This window comes from Phoxinus phoxinus, assembly GCF_949152265.1.
Source record: "Phoxinus phoxinus genome assembly, chromosome: 16".
Taxonomy (NCBI): Eukaryota; Metazoa; Chordata; class Actinopteri; order Cypriniformes; family Leuciscidae; genus Phoxinus; species Phoxinus phoxinus.
In genome coordinates, this window is record NC_136891.1 from 33,937,401 (window position 1) to 33,949,948 (window position 12,548).

The 12,548-nt window shown below is 41.4% G+C and overlaps 1 protein-coding gene across 7 annotated transcripts in view; it reads right to left on the minus strand.

Annotated features, from left to right (window-relative positions):
• Window positions 1–12,548, minus strand: part of armc2 (armadillo repeat containing 2) — a 37,437-nt gene that overhangs the window by 23,433 nt on the left and 1,456 nt on the right. For 4 of the 7 annotated variants that reach the window (XM_079584608.1, XM_079584606.1, XM_079584607.1 and 1 more), the window contains exons 1-5: window positions 7,272–7,396; window positions 6,420–6,695; window positions 5,309–5,381; window positions 5,067–5,238; window positions 3,772–3,901 (exon numbers count right to left, since the gene is read on the minus strand). In XM_079584608.1, the coding sequence (XP_079440734.1) occupies window positions 3,772–3,901; window positions 5,067–5,238; window positions 5,309–5,381; window positions 6,420–6,628 (584 nt within the window). In that variant the 5' untranslated portion in view covers window positions 6,629–6,695; window positions 7,272–7,396. Of the gene's footprint in view, window positions 1–3,771; window positions 3,902–5,066; window positions 5,239–5,308; window positions 5,382–6,419; window positions 6,716–7,271; window positions 7,397–12,548 lie in introns of those variants that run through there. The other 3 variants (XM_079584604.1, XM_079584603.1, XM_079584605.1) reach the window with 3 other exon arrangements.

Sequence of the window (12,548 nt, forward strand, 5' to 3'; positions counted from 1 at the left end):
CACATGTTCATGTGCTCGCCTCAGCTACTCATGCACCGTCACAGTGAATCTCACAAATCAAGATAACTGTTAACACTGTTTTAGTCCGTGCTAGCATTAATAGTAGGGCTGGGCAAAAAAATCGTTTTTCAAAGGCCAAAAATCTTTTTTTCCCATATTTATTAACTTATCACCCAAAAGCCAGTATTAGTTTTCCTCCACTGTTCATAGGCTTGCAGCCTCCATGCTACAGATAATGCTGTGAGATTTTATGTTAGTTTTTCCTGATTGATCGAGGCGTGCGACTGTTCTGACTTTCAGCATCAATTTTTCATCTTGCATCACAATCCTGTCTATTCACTGTATGCATTTGAAGTTGGGTTTTAATGTACGCAAGAGTACCCAAAATAAAAAGAGTTTAATATACAGGTTTGTGGCTGTTACGGATCTTCAGGAACGAACCCAATCGCAGACAGTTTGCTGACACACAGGGTTTATTGATAACAAAAGGGAAAACAAAACCCCACGATGGGGGAAAAACAGCACAGGTAAAGCAAAAGACTAACAACACTAGACTAAGACTTAAACATTAAACTTCACAGGAACAAAATAACAATTACAAGAAACCTTCGTTTAAACAGAATTCTAGACAAGGTACTCACAGAAACATGTTAAGCATACACAATGAACCAGCACAGGACAGCAAACACCAGGGGATAATATAGGGAGAACAGATAACGACAGCAGGTGACACTGATCAGGCAATGAAGACAAGATGAGGATAACAAGGGGGCGGGGTAAGAGAACAAGACAACACAAGCACACAGCCATGTGCTTGAACACAAAACATGGGTCTGTCATGATCCTGCCTCAAGACTAGAGAATGAAAATGACAAGAGGGCAGAATCATGACAGAACCCCTCCCTTAAGGAGCGGCTTCCAGACGCTCCAAAAGAGGACATCAAACAGAAGACATGACAGACTGGGAAACAGACACAAACCAACAAAACATGACAAACAACAGCAAAGGCATACATGAAAAAACAATAACAGGATTGGGATGCAACAATAAAAATAACAAACACGGGAGGGGGGGCGGGGGGACAAGAGAATTCATAGGGGGTAGTCCAGGGTGAATGGGTGGAACAGGGGTCTTGGGTTTACGGGGTGAGGGTTGAGGACGAGGAATCCGAGCAGACTTGGACGCAGAGACACGTGGAGAAGCGCTGGGGAAACCAGACTGGGATAGGGTAGGTGACGGTACAGGACAAAAGACAGGGAGAGAATTAGGCGACTGTGGGGCGGAGATGGCCAACACTGTGGCTGGCCGCGGAGCAGGAAAGGGGTCAGTGTACTCTGTAGTTGAACCAGTACCAGGGCTCATCACAACGGATTCAGAAGTGGTGCTCCCCATATCTGACTCTGAACCAGTGATGTCCGCAGCTGATTCTGGAACCGAGTTGACGGAAACAGATCCTGGAACAGTGTTGTCTGTAACAGGCTCGGGAACAGCGCCGACAGAAACTGGCTCGGGATCGGCGCTGGCAGAAGCAGCGCCCTCAGAAGCTGGTCCAGGAACAGTTCCCTCTACTTCAGACTTCTGAGCTGCCTTCTCTGTGGCAGACTCTGGAACGGCTCCTTCAGCAGTAGCGAAAGGTTGAGAAGCCGTCGCGGGCTCAGGGGAAGGAAGAGACGGGGAACGGGAAGCCCCCTTCTTCCTCCTCTTTCTCCTAGGGCGGGAAGCAGAGGCTATAGCCGGACTTGTGACCGGTTGGGGAAGCACAGCAGGAACCGTGACGGGCGGAGGAGGGGCTCTCTCTGGCTGTGTCGACTCGGTCGCTGAGGACTCAGAAGGAGACTCCCACGAGGCCCGTCTACCTCGTTTCCCATGAAGACCGAAGGAAGCAGATGGAGTCTCAGGAGTCGTGGAGGAGCCAACCTGGTTCCCAAACGTCGCGACGCCTATCAAACGACCCTCAGGAATAACTGGCAGCCAGGCAGAAGGTGAAGACCTCGTGGATGAGCCCTGCAGCTCCTCCCGACACAAACGGTCCACCACTTCTCGAAACGGACGGCGGATAAGCCCCTCACGTTCAGTCAAAGGAGGAGGACCATTGAGACCCGCGATGAAGTATGAGTTGAGGAGGATCTCTGGCAAGAACCTCCTCCTCTTTTCCACGGCCTGGGCATACTCTCTCAACGACCTCTCTCCCTGGGGAGAAAACGGTGCCTTGCCACTCCTTATGTCAGAGGTAGTCGACAGCCACCATTGTTCAAGGGGTTCAGATTGTCCCTTGGCAGAAAAAGACAAATTGTCTGCTGGGTTCTTCTGTGGCTGGTTCATTCTGTTACGGATCTTCAGGAACGAACCCAATCGCAGACAGTTTGCTGACACACAGGGTTTATTGATAACAAAAGGGAAAACAAAACCCCACGATGGGGGAAAAACAGCACAGGTAAAGCAAAAGACTAACAACACTAGACTAAGACTTAAACATTAAACTTCACAGGAACAAAATAACAATTACAAGAAACCTTCGTTTAAACAGAATTCTAGACAAGGTACTCACAGAAACATGTTAAGCATACACAATGAACCAGCACAGGACAGCAAACACCAGGGGATAATATAGGGAGAACAGATAACGACAGCAGGTGACACTGATCAGGCAATGAAGACAAGATGAGGATAACAAGGGGGCGGGGTAAGAGAACAAGACAACACAAGCACACAGCCATGTGCTTGAACACAAAACATGGGTCTGTCATGATCCTGCCTCAAGACTAGAGAATGAAAATGACAAGAGGGCAGAATCATGACAGTGGCTCTATTTCTTTTTATTAATTTAACCACTTGTAAACTTATGTTCACCGTTTTTTTATAAATATTGGATTTGTATTAAATCTATATTAATTGAGTCGAATCGGGAATCGGAATTGAATCGAGAATCAAAACGAATTGAATCGGAACATCTGAATCGATACCCAGCCCCAAACTTACACAAATGTCTCACTTGTACTGCCTAAAATTCACATACATTTGTATTGTAATCGTTCATCTTTATCGTATGTGGCATGGGTATTTCTAAGGATTTTGAATAAATGATGGTATGGCGAGGCTTTTTTGTGGCATTGATCATGTTCGGGCTTTGTACTGTCTCGATAATGCCTCTTTGTTGATGGGATGCCTCGGCCGAGACGTGATCTCATCATGTGAATCTCAAACGAGACTGTACTGGTGGTCAACAGACCGGCCACAAACGGCCTGCATGATCTAATATCGCTCCATTAGCGACTATAACGAGGATATGGTGGAGAAAGAAGGAGAGAGAGGCTTGCTGCGTGACTTTAACTTACTATTAAAGCCCAGAGTGTCCGTAAATGCATCCAAATTGGATGCAATGCATTACGATTTTCATAAGTGGGCATTCTGGGCAATGTATTAATGAGAGCGCTTGGATCTGAACAAGCGAACCTTTTAGCGTGGTCTATCTGATAGATTACACAATTCTGTTGCATGTAATGGAAGATGTACACAAAAGAGGATATCAAACTCAGGTTATAAAAACATTGGTAATGAAAGGATTATAATGCCGCTGGGATCCACTGATCAAACAAGTTGAACAGGGTGTCCTGTGAGTCAATAACACATAAAAGTGGTTTATTGCTGTTATTAGGCACAGAGCATAAACCGATTTACTAAGTGAGTTTGATGGTGTATTGACAGTTGAGGTTTTTGTTATGAAACTGAATGTGCAGCAATATAGTTTATTCAAGTAAATAAACTCTTACCTGTGTTTGAGAAGTGTGTGCAGGTCAGTTTCGGGGGACGGTTTAGTTTTATGCTCTGTAACATCAGCATAATGCAGCTTTTCTCTGTCATCTGGTTGCTCTACTTCGATCCTTGCTTCTAGAGACATATCTGAACAGACACACAATAATACAACTTTAAACAGTCAAACACAAATAGATTTATTTTTTTATCTTACTGATTACTCCTATTCAGTTTGACACGACAAACACACACATTTTGTTTTCTCAAAGCAAGCAAACTCATTGATACATGGCAGAGTAACATCCTGGGGATATTGTACACTGATCTACAGTATATCTGATTTTTGGAAGAGTCTAATAATGTCGGTTAGCTGTGAAACTCTTAGAGGTGGACAAAGTACACAACTTCCTTACTTGAGTAAAAGTACAGATACTACTGGTCAAATATTACTCCGTTACAAGTAAAAGTTGTAAAGACCAATTTTTACTCAAGTAAAAGTACAGAAGTATCAAAAGTAAAAAGTAAATGTCAATGCATTGTTTTATTATTGTTGCATTGTTGCATGTAATACTTACAGTACCTTATGCCTCTGAATATATGCATGCCTGCCCTCATATCAATATCACATGTATTTCTAGAACAGTTCCAGTCGTGGGATTGAATAAGTCACTCAATAACGTCCACAATGGTTTCGGACACACAAACGGCTGTTCCCAGTTTTTTAGCTTTTAGTATGAATATGTAGCATTGCTATCTATAAGCTAGTGTGCTCCAAAACAATGACAAAAGTCACATTTAGAAGACCAAACCCAACTGAAAATGAAAATCATGTTGATGTCAGAATCCAATGTCAGATTGACGTTAATCTCCAACGTTGGACAGACGTTGTATTGTGGTTGAAAACCGGTTGACGTCAGAAACCAACATCAGTCGAGTTCTGGCGTCAACCAGACTTTCATTTACAACCAAAATGCAACACAAATCATCCCTGACGTTACTACTCTCTACTCAAGGACCAAGACAGAAATGTAGTGGAGTAAAAAGTACGATATTTGTCTTTCAAATGTAGTGAAGTTAAAGTAAAAGTTTCCAGAAAAAATTATACTCAAGTAAAGTACAGATACTCAAAAAGTGTACTTAAGTACAGTACTCAAGTAAATGTACTTTGTTACTGTGTCCACCTCAGCGATTGTCACAATGAAGTTATAGAGGGTTATCATTATCAATGTGCCTGACAGGCGGATAAGCATTATTACACCATAGCACTGTATTTTAAGCATCTCTGTGAAAAAAAGGGAAAAAAAAGTCTTACTCCTTGTGTGTGGTGTCATGACAGGCAGTCGGTGGATGGATGCGGCTCTAAGCGGTCTGGCCCGAGAACCTCCCGATCCGATCCTGGTACTCCCTCGTTCAGCTGGGGGTTTGGGGAGAGATGCTTCATTGTCTCCGCCATACTCATCCAGGGACACGGACAGCCTGGGTTTCTAGGAATCACAGAACTCTTCAATGATTGTTCCCTGTATTAATCAGACAAGGTTTTGAAAAGCCTCTTACATGTTCCAGTGGACTGAGACGCGTCCCAGAGCCGGGCCTGGAGTCAGGAGCCTCAAAATGGCGGCCATGAAGACTAGAAAAGAAAATGTGAAGGCAATTAAAACCAGCATACCAGTTATATGAATACGCAAGCGGTTAATATTATAATTCAAGTACTTCATAGAGTGCAACAGTCGGGATCTGGAAGTAAAAATTCATTTTCTCCATAGGAGAACTGTTTTTTAGTGATAACTTATAAACTTATTTTTATTTTTTAAATAGCCTAAACGTGTTTAATAGCAAAATTCATGAAAAACTACATTACCCATGATTCTGCAACAAAAAAAAGTTGTATATTTATCAATCGCTTCATGGGATTGTAGTTCTCTCTCACATTAACTATTAACTGTCTAATTTTCAAATACTTTTTTGCTTCAAATCAAAGTTTGTAATGATGTGAGTGGTTCACCTCGTAGCTGGTTGGTTCAGTTCATGGCTTTTAAACTCTTAAAGGATTAGTTCACTTTTAAAATGAAAATTCTGTCATCATATACTCACCCTTAAGTTGTTTCAAACCTGTATGAATTTCTTTCCTCTGCTGAACACAAAGGAAGATATTTAGAAGAATGTCAGTAACCAGACAGTTTTTGGTTCCCATTGACTTCCATAGTATATTTTTTTCCGACTATGGAAGTCAATGGGACCCAGAAACTGTCTGGTACTGACATTCTTCTAAATATCTTCCTTTGTGTTCAGCAGAGGAAAGAAATTCATACAGGTTTGAAACAACTTAAGAATTTTCATTTTAAAAGTGAACTAATCCTTTAAATTAAGACTTTTTAAAAATAAAAATCACTATAGGACAAATTATTTCAGAACCAAGGCTAAAAACGTACACTGTAAAAAAAAAATGAAGAAGAATGGTTTATTAAACAGAAACTCAAAATAGTGTGTTATCTTCACACATTAGTTATCGAAGTTGATTTGAGAAAAGATAAAAAGTTGTGAAAACAAATCATGAAAATATTTTTTACAGTGGCACTCTATAATAAAAAATCCATTAATAAATAATATAATAAGCATTAAATACATGCAAAAGAAGTGATAAAGAAATAAGCTGATGTTGTGTTACCTGAATGCAGATGGTGGCCGTCCATCATGTGCCCGAGAAGAGGATTCTCCAAAGAGCGGCCGGTGCTTCTCCTGGGGGGTGAGGGGTCGCTGTGTGGCGAGAGCCCTGAGGGAGCGGCGAGCCTCGGACACTATCTCGGCACTCGTCTGTCTCCGGAGCCTCGGCTGGACGTGCTCACTGCGGTCCTGCTGGAGATCCATCCCAGACATGCTGATCCATAGGGATGTGTGCCAGTGTCAAAACCCGGAGACCTTGACCTCTCTATAATAATCACAACTGCTTGGAAAGATGCATAACTATGATAAACGGAAGAGGAGCATTTATATTTTAAATACAATCAACTGCCTCTTGAAAATTTTAAGAATTAGATGTCCCAGAAATATATAGGAGACTTTATTGCATATTTTGTCTGGCATTCTCATATTTGGCTACATCAGTCTTCACAGAGGTTTGCTGTCATGTAAGACTAGTTTTCAATATACATGTTTTATTACTTTTATTTAACTCATTTAAATGCACCCCGCAAACACGTGTTCAACTGTTTATAAACCGGAGTCACATCATTCAGTGCAAGACAACAATGCGCGTCCACGCACCGTCACCATGGAAACACACAACGCTGCTACAGTTACTCGGGTGTAGCTAAACAAAACATTTCAATATAACGTAAAAAAGACACTAAAGAATGAAAAAGTCGTACAATAAACAACTCGATATCTTAAATTCAGGTAACCAAGAAAACAACAATAATAATCTACTACACTATAAGTAAGCGTTGCTTGCAGCCGACTTCATCGGAGAACTTTCTCTTTTAGGCAGTGATGTAAACAGCACAACAAAATTACTATTTACCTTGATTTCCAAACGAGCCTGGGTTTCACGGTTTTAAATACATCATCTTTATTATAATCCGGAAAGATGAGCGTGTGTGACAGCAGAAAGAGGGACGCACACCACCGAGTCAATCACGTCCACGCGCACGGTCATGTGACTCCTGCTGTGTGCGTGACACACGAGGCTTTTGTTATGTGAAACCTACTGCCTTTTTCTTTATTTCTTTGCCATTTTTTCTAAGAGTTAGAACAAAGTAATAAGGATTCATTACCCGTAATCACATCTAGGTGTGTTTTAAATATTGTGAGCCTCAGCCATAACACATTTCCACCGGGGAAAAGGTGAGACTTTTTCAATTCAAGACAATTCAACAACTTTGACCTATTGTAACGAACACAAAGTGCATTTATTTTTATTTAGAACTAAACTAAATGAAGGCTTCATTCATATTCCTCCCCAAAACTCTGAAATATGCCTGGTGTTCAATGCAAAATCCTAAAATTCAGGCCCACAAAGACACACAACCACCACACCCACGAGATAACAAGTGAGCTGATACTTAACCACCTTAACCACCCAGAATGACACATAAAAGAGGAATTTAAAGCTACTAGTTTTATCCTTGTTCAAACGAGGACAGTATGTATGTTCCACTCCACACATAAATATCTCAGGTGTCTTGAAGTAGGTATAACTTTAAAGGGATAGTTCACCCAAAAATTATTTTATCATCCTCATGTTGTTCCAAACCTATATGAGTTTCTGTCTTCTGTTGAACACACAAGAAGATATTTTGAAGAATGTCGGTAACCGGACAGAATATCTTCTTTTGTGTTCACCAGAAGAAAGAGACTCGGACACGTTTGGAACAGCTTGAGGGTGAGGAAATGATGATCATTTACATTTTTGGGTAAACTATCCCTTCAATAGACTAGAGTACATACACATTATGCAAATAGTGGATAATAAGTTTGTCTTTTGTAATGGAGACATCTGTTTTGTCTGTTGTGGTTTTAACAGTCATTTCCCACAAAGGATTAGTTCACTTTTAAAAAAACTTTTGCTGATAATTTACTCACCCCGATGTCATCAAGATGTCCATGTCTTTCTTTCTTCAGTGGAAAAGAAATGAAGGTTTTTGATGAACACATTTCTCCATATAATGGACGTCAATGGGCCCCAAACGGGTCAAGGTCCAGATGACAGTGTCAGCGCCGCTTCAACGGGCTTTAAACGACACCAGACGATGAATACGGGTCTTATCTAGCGAAACCATCGTCATTTCACAAATAAATAAAAAAGTTTAAGTTTTATAAGCACAAGCGCTCGCCTTGCTCTGTTCTGTGATGCGCGTTCATGACGTCACGTAATACGCAGTTACGCTGTAAAGGTCACGCTTCTGTGAAAAGTAAAACATTTCTGTTTAAAATGCCCATTTTGTGTGCATATCCTGGGTGTTGTAATATTAAAAAGCCTAAAAGAAAATTTTCATCAGGACAGACATTTTTTACTTTTCACAGAAGCGAGACCTTTACAGCGTAACTGCGTATCACGTGACGTCACGAACGCGCATCACAGAACAGAGCAAGGCGAGCGCTTGTGCTTATAAAACTTAAACTTGTTTATTTATTTGTGAAATGACGATGGTTTCGCTAGATAAGACCCGTATTCATCGTCTGGTGTCGTTTAAAGCCCGTTGAAGCGGCGCTGACACTGTCATCTGGACCTTGACCCGTTTGGGGCCCATTGACGTCCATTATATGGAGAAATGTGTTCATCAAAAACCTTCATTTCTTTTCCACTGAAGAAAGAAAGACATGGACATCTTGGATGACATCGCGGTGAGTAAATTATCAGAAAAAGTCTTTTAAAAGTGAACTAATCCTTTAAGTCTTCTGAGAATCTGTCCACCTATTGGCTGAATTGTAGTCTATATTAGAGACATCAAACATCCTGTAGACTGTCTATTAATAATATTAGGAAGCATATTCACATACACAAGGACATTTTCTTCATGCAGTGCTGAAATTATCCTCTCACATTTATTTAGTGGGTTATTTTAAAACGACTCTGCAAGCAAGACTAACACACTATACATTCAAACCTCTTTCTCTCATGAAGTATATGTGCCGCCTTTTGGCTCTGGCCAGATTTAAATAACTCCACAAGCTTCATTCTCATGGATACAAGAAGCCTCATTGGTGTAATGTGATTGGAGGGGCTAGCCAATAAGGAGTTAGTACAGGAGTGCTCATTGGCCAATGGCTGCATAGATATGGTTGCCCTCTTTCTTTGTCACTAGGGGAGTGTGGTGCCAAGGATGGCAATTTTGATAACGTTATGTAAAGTGCACTGCTTTTTTTCTGCCTGTCAGATTTTTGATAAGGCTTGCATGAGGTGCACACATCTGTAGAGGGATGCATGAGTGGTGTGAATTTAATTATCTTGTGAACCTTGACACACACACACACACACACACACACACACACTGATGCTGGTTGCTCTTCTTCTACGTCACTGAGGCAAATTGGTTTGCTTTGCAAGGACCATCATTTTTTTCTGGCTGCTGTCTCCTTGGCAACCAGTTCCTTATGGGCAGTCTTTGGACACACATTGACTCCCTCACCTGGTGATGAGGAGAACGCAGTGATGGCTCACAAATCTATGACGAGGACGGGGTTAAAGGATTAGTTCACTTTTAAAAACACTTTTGCTGATAATTTACTCACCCCGATGTCATCCAAGATGTCCATGTCTTTCTTTCTTCAGTGGAAAAGAAATGAAGGTTTTTGATGAACACATTTCTCCATATAATGGACGTCAATGGGCCCCAAACGGGTCAAGGTCCAGATGACAGTGTCAGCGCCGCTTCAACGGGCTTTAAACGACACCAGACGATGAATACGGCTCTTATCTAGCGAAACCATCGTCATTTCAAAAATAAATTGAAAAGTTTAAGTTTTATAAGCACAAGCGCTCGCCTTGCTCTGTTCTGTGATGTGCGTTCGTGACGTCACGTAATACACAGTTACGCTGTAAAGGTCTCGCTTCTGTGAAAAGTAAAACATTTCTGTCCTGACGAAAATTTTCTTTTAGGTTTTTTAATATTCCAACACCAGGATACACACACGAGATGGGCATTTTAAACGCTAAACTGACACAAAAACATTTGAATATGTGTGTATGGTCCTCCTTCCGCACATCTGTAAACACCGACTCGTCAAGCGTGACCTTTACAGCGTAACTGCGTATTACGTGACGTCACGAACGCGCATCACAGAACAGAGCAAGGCGAGCGCTTGTGCTTATAAAACTTAAAGTGTGTATGTCAGGTTAAATTTTTTTTTTAGATATATTAAATAAGGGTTAGATGTCTGAGTGAAAATGTAATTAGCATTAAAATTATTACTGTAACTGCCCTGCAATAAGATTTATAGCCATTTCTGTCAAGGTCATATTTTTAAAACCAGGGCTGAGCTGTGACATCATACAAGGGAGTCGCGCCAACAAAGTTCTATTGAAGTATGGAGAGTTTTGAGTCTGAGGAGATCCAAAATCCCCCTCAAACCTATACGATGGCCCACAGCCATACAATTTTGAGCCTCCCAGGCGGGAGACAGACGAGGAGCCAAACAGAAATGTAAATAATTCATATCGAAGAAACATAAATATCTGGTGTGAAGAAGAACCAGTGGAGAGTTGGTCAGGTGTCTGGTAGTATAGGCATAACTTAGCGGTGGAACGGTACATGTATTCGTATTGAACCGAAACGGTACGGGCGTCATGGTTCGGTGCTTGAATATACACGGAGAATACACGGTATGAAAATAAATAAAACTCGCGTGCAAATTAATTCATGCGGAACTAACGTTGGCTTACTGTTATACGCGGGTTATTTAGGGACACCTAATCTGTAGCTCCGCCTTAGCTCTGAAGCTCCGTGGCTATAATGAACAGCCTGCGGTGTCAAGATTGCAATGCTGGAATATGTTGGTGTGTGTGTGTGTGTGTGTGTGTGTGTGTGTGTGTGTGTGTGTGTGTGTGTGTGTGTGTGTGTGTGTGTGTGTGTGTGTGTGTGTGTGTGTGAGAGAGAGAGAGAGAGAGAGAGAGAGAGAGAGAGAGAGAGAGAGAGAGAGAGAGAGAGAGAGAGAGAGAGACGCGGGCGCGATCGACTGCTTCAGTAGCACCGTAGGCACCGCATCAGCTACCAGTCTCACTCGGGTTTTAAATCCCATTTTATAACTCATGAGATCTCCAACCGCGTAGTCCTTCTCAGTGAAATGGGCGCTGCAAATGACCGAAGTCTTGGATACCGAGGCAGCACTGAAGTCAGCGCGTTTGGTCCGAACAAAGTTGACCCAGGCACGTAACACAGTGGAGTCTGTGACCGGTTTTAACGGTGTTTTTGCACACAGCACAAACGCAGTAATTCACCATCGTGAAAATACGCCTGCGTATACTAACTACCTAACTTAAATAACTAACTAAATAACTAAATAAATGTCCTAATCACTAATTCTCTCGCTCTATCACTCGTACAATTATCAACACAGCTCAGCGAGCTTGGGAGACGTCTCCCTGTTATGACGTCAAACGATTCGTTTGGGGGGATGGGCAGTTTTAAGTGAGGACTGAAAATAACGAACTTTTTCATCTTATATTCTGCCTTTAGGAATCGAAAAACATACAAAACAATACATCAACTTGTCAAACGTGTATTTCCCCTCACTATTTTGTGTCAATCACAATTAAAAATTTAACCTGACATACACACTTTAAACTATTTATGTTTGAAATGACGATGGTTGCGCTAGATAAGACCCGTATTCATCGTCTGGTGTCGTTTAAAGCCCGTTGAAGCGGCGCTGACACTGTCATCTGGACCTTGACCCGTTTGGGGCCCATTGACGTCCATTATATGGAGAAATGTGTTCATCAAAAACCTTAATTTCTTTTCGACTGAAGAAAGAAAGACATGGACATCTTGATGACATCGCGGTGAGTAAATTATCAGCAAAAGTTTTTTTAAAGTGAACTAATCCTTTAAGCAATGTGTTTGCTTAGACTTTACACAAAGTAAGAACTGTCAAACACTTTGAGCTTTTGTCAACATGTGGTCGAGAAGCACTGCAGTTTTAGTTTTGACCAAGAGATTTCAACATTTGCTTACTTAAAAGGAAACTATGCTATGTTTAATTGAGGATAGCATGAAGTCACCATGAAATCAAATTTGACAAGTCTTATTTTGCAGCGTTTATTATAAATAATTTATTCGTTTCACTTTGATATACGTCC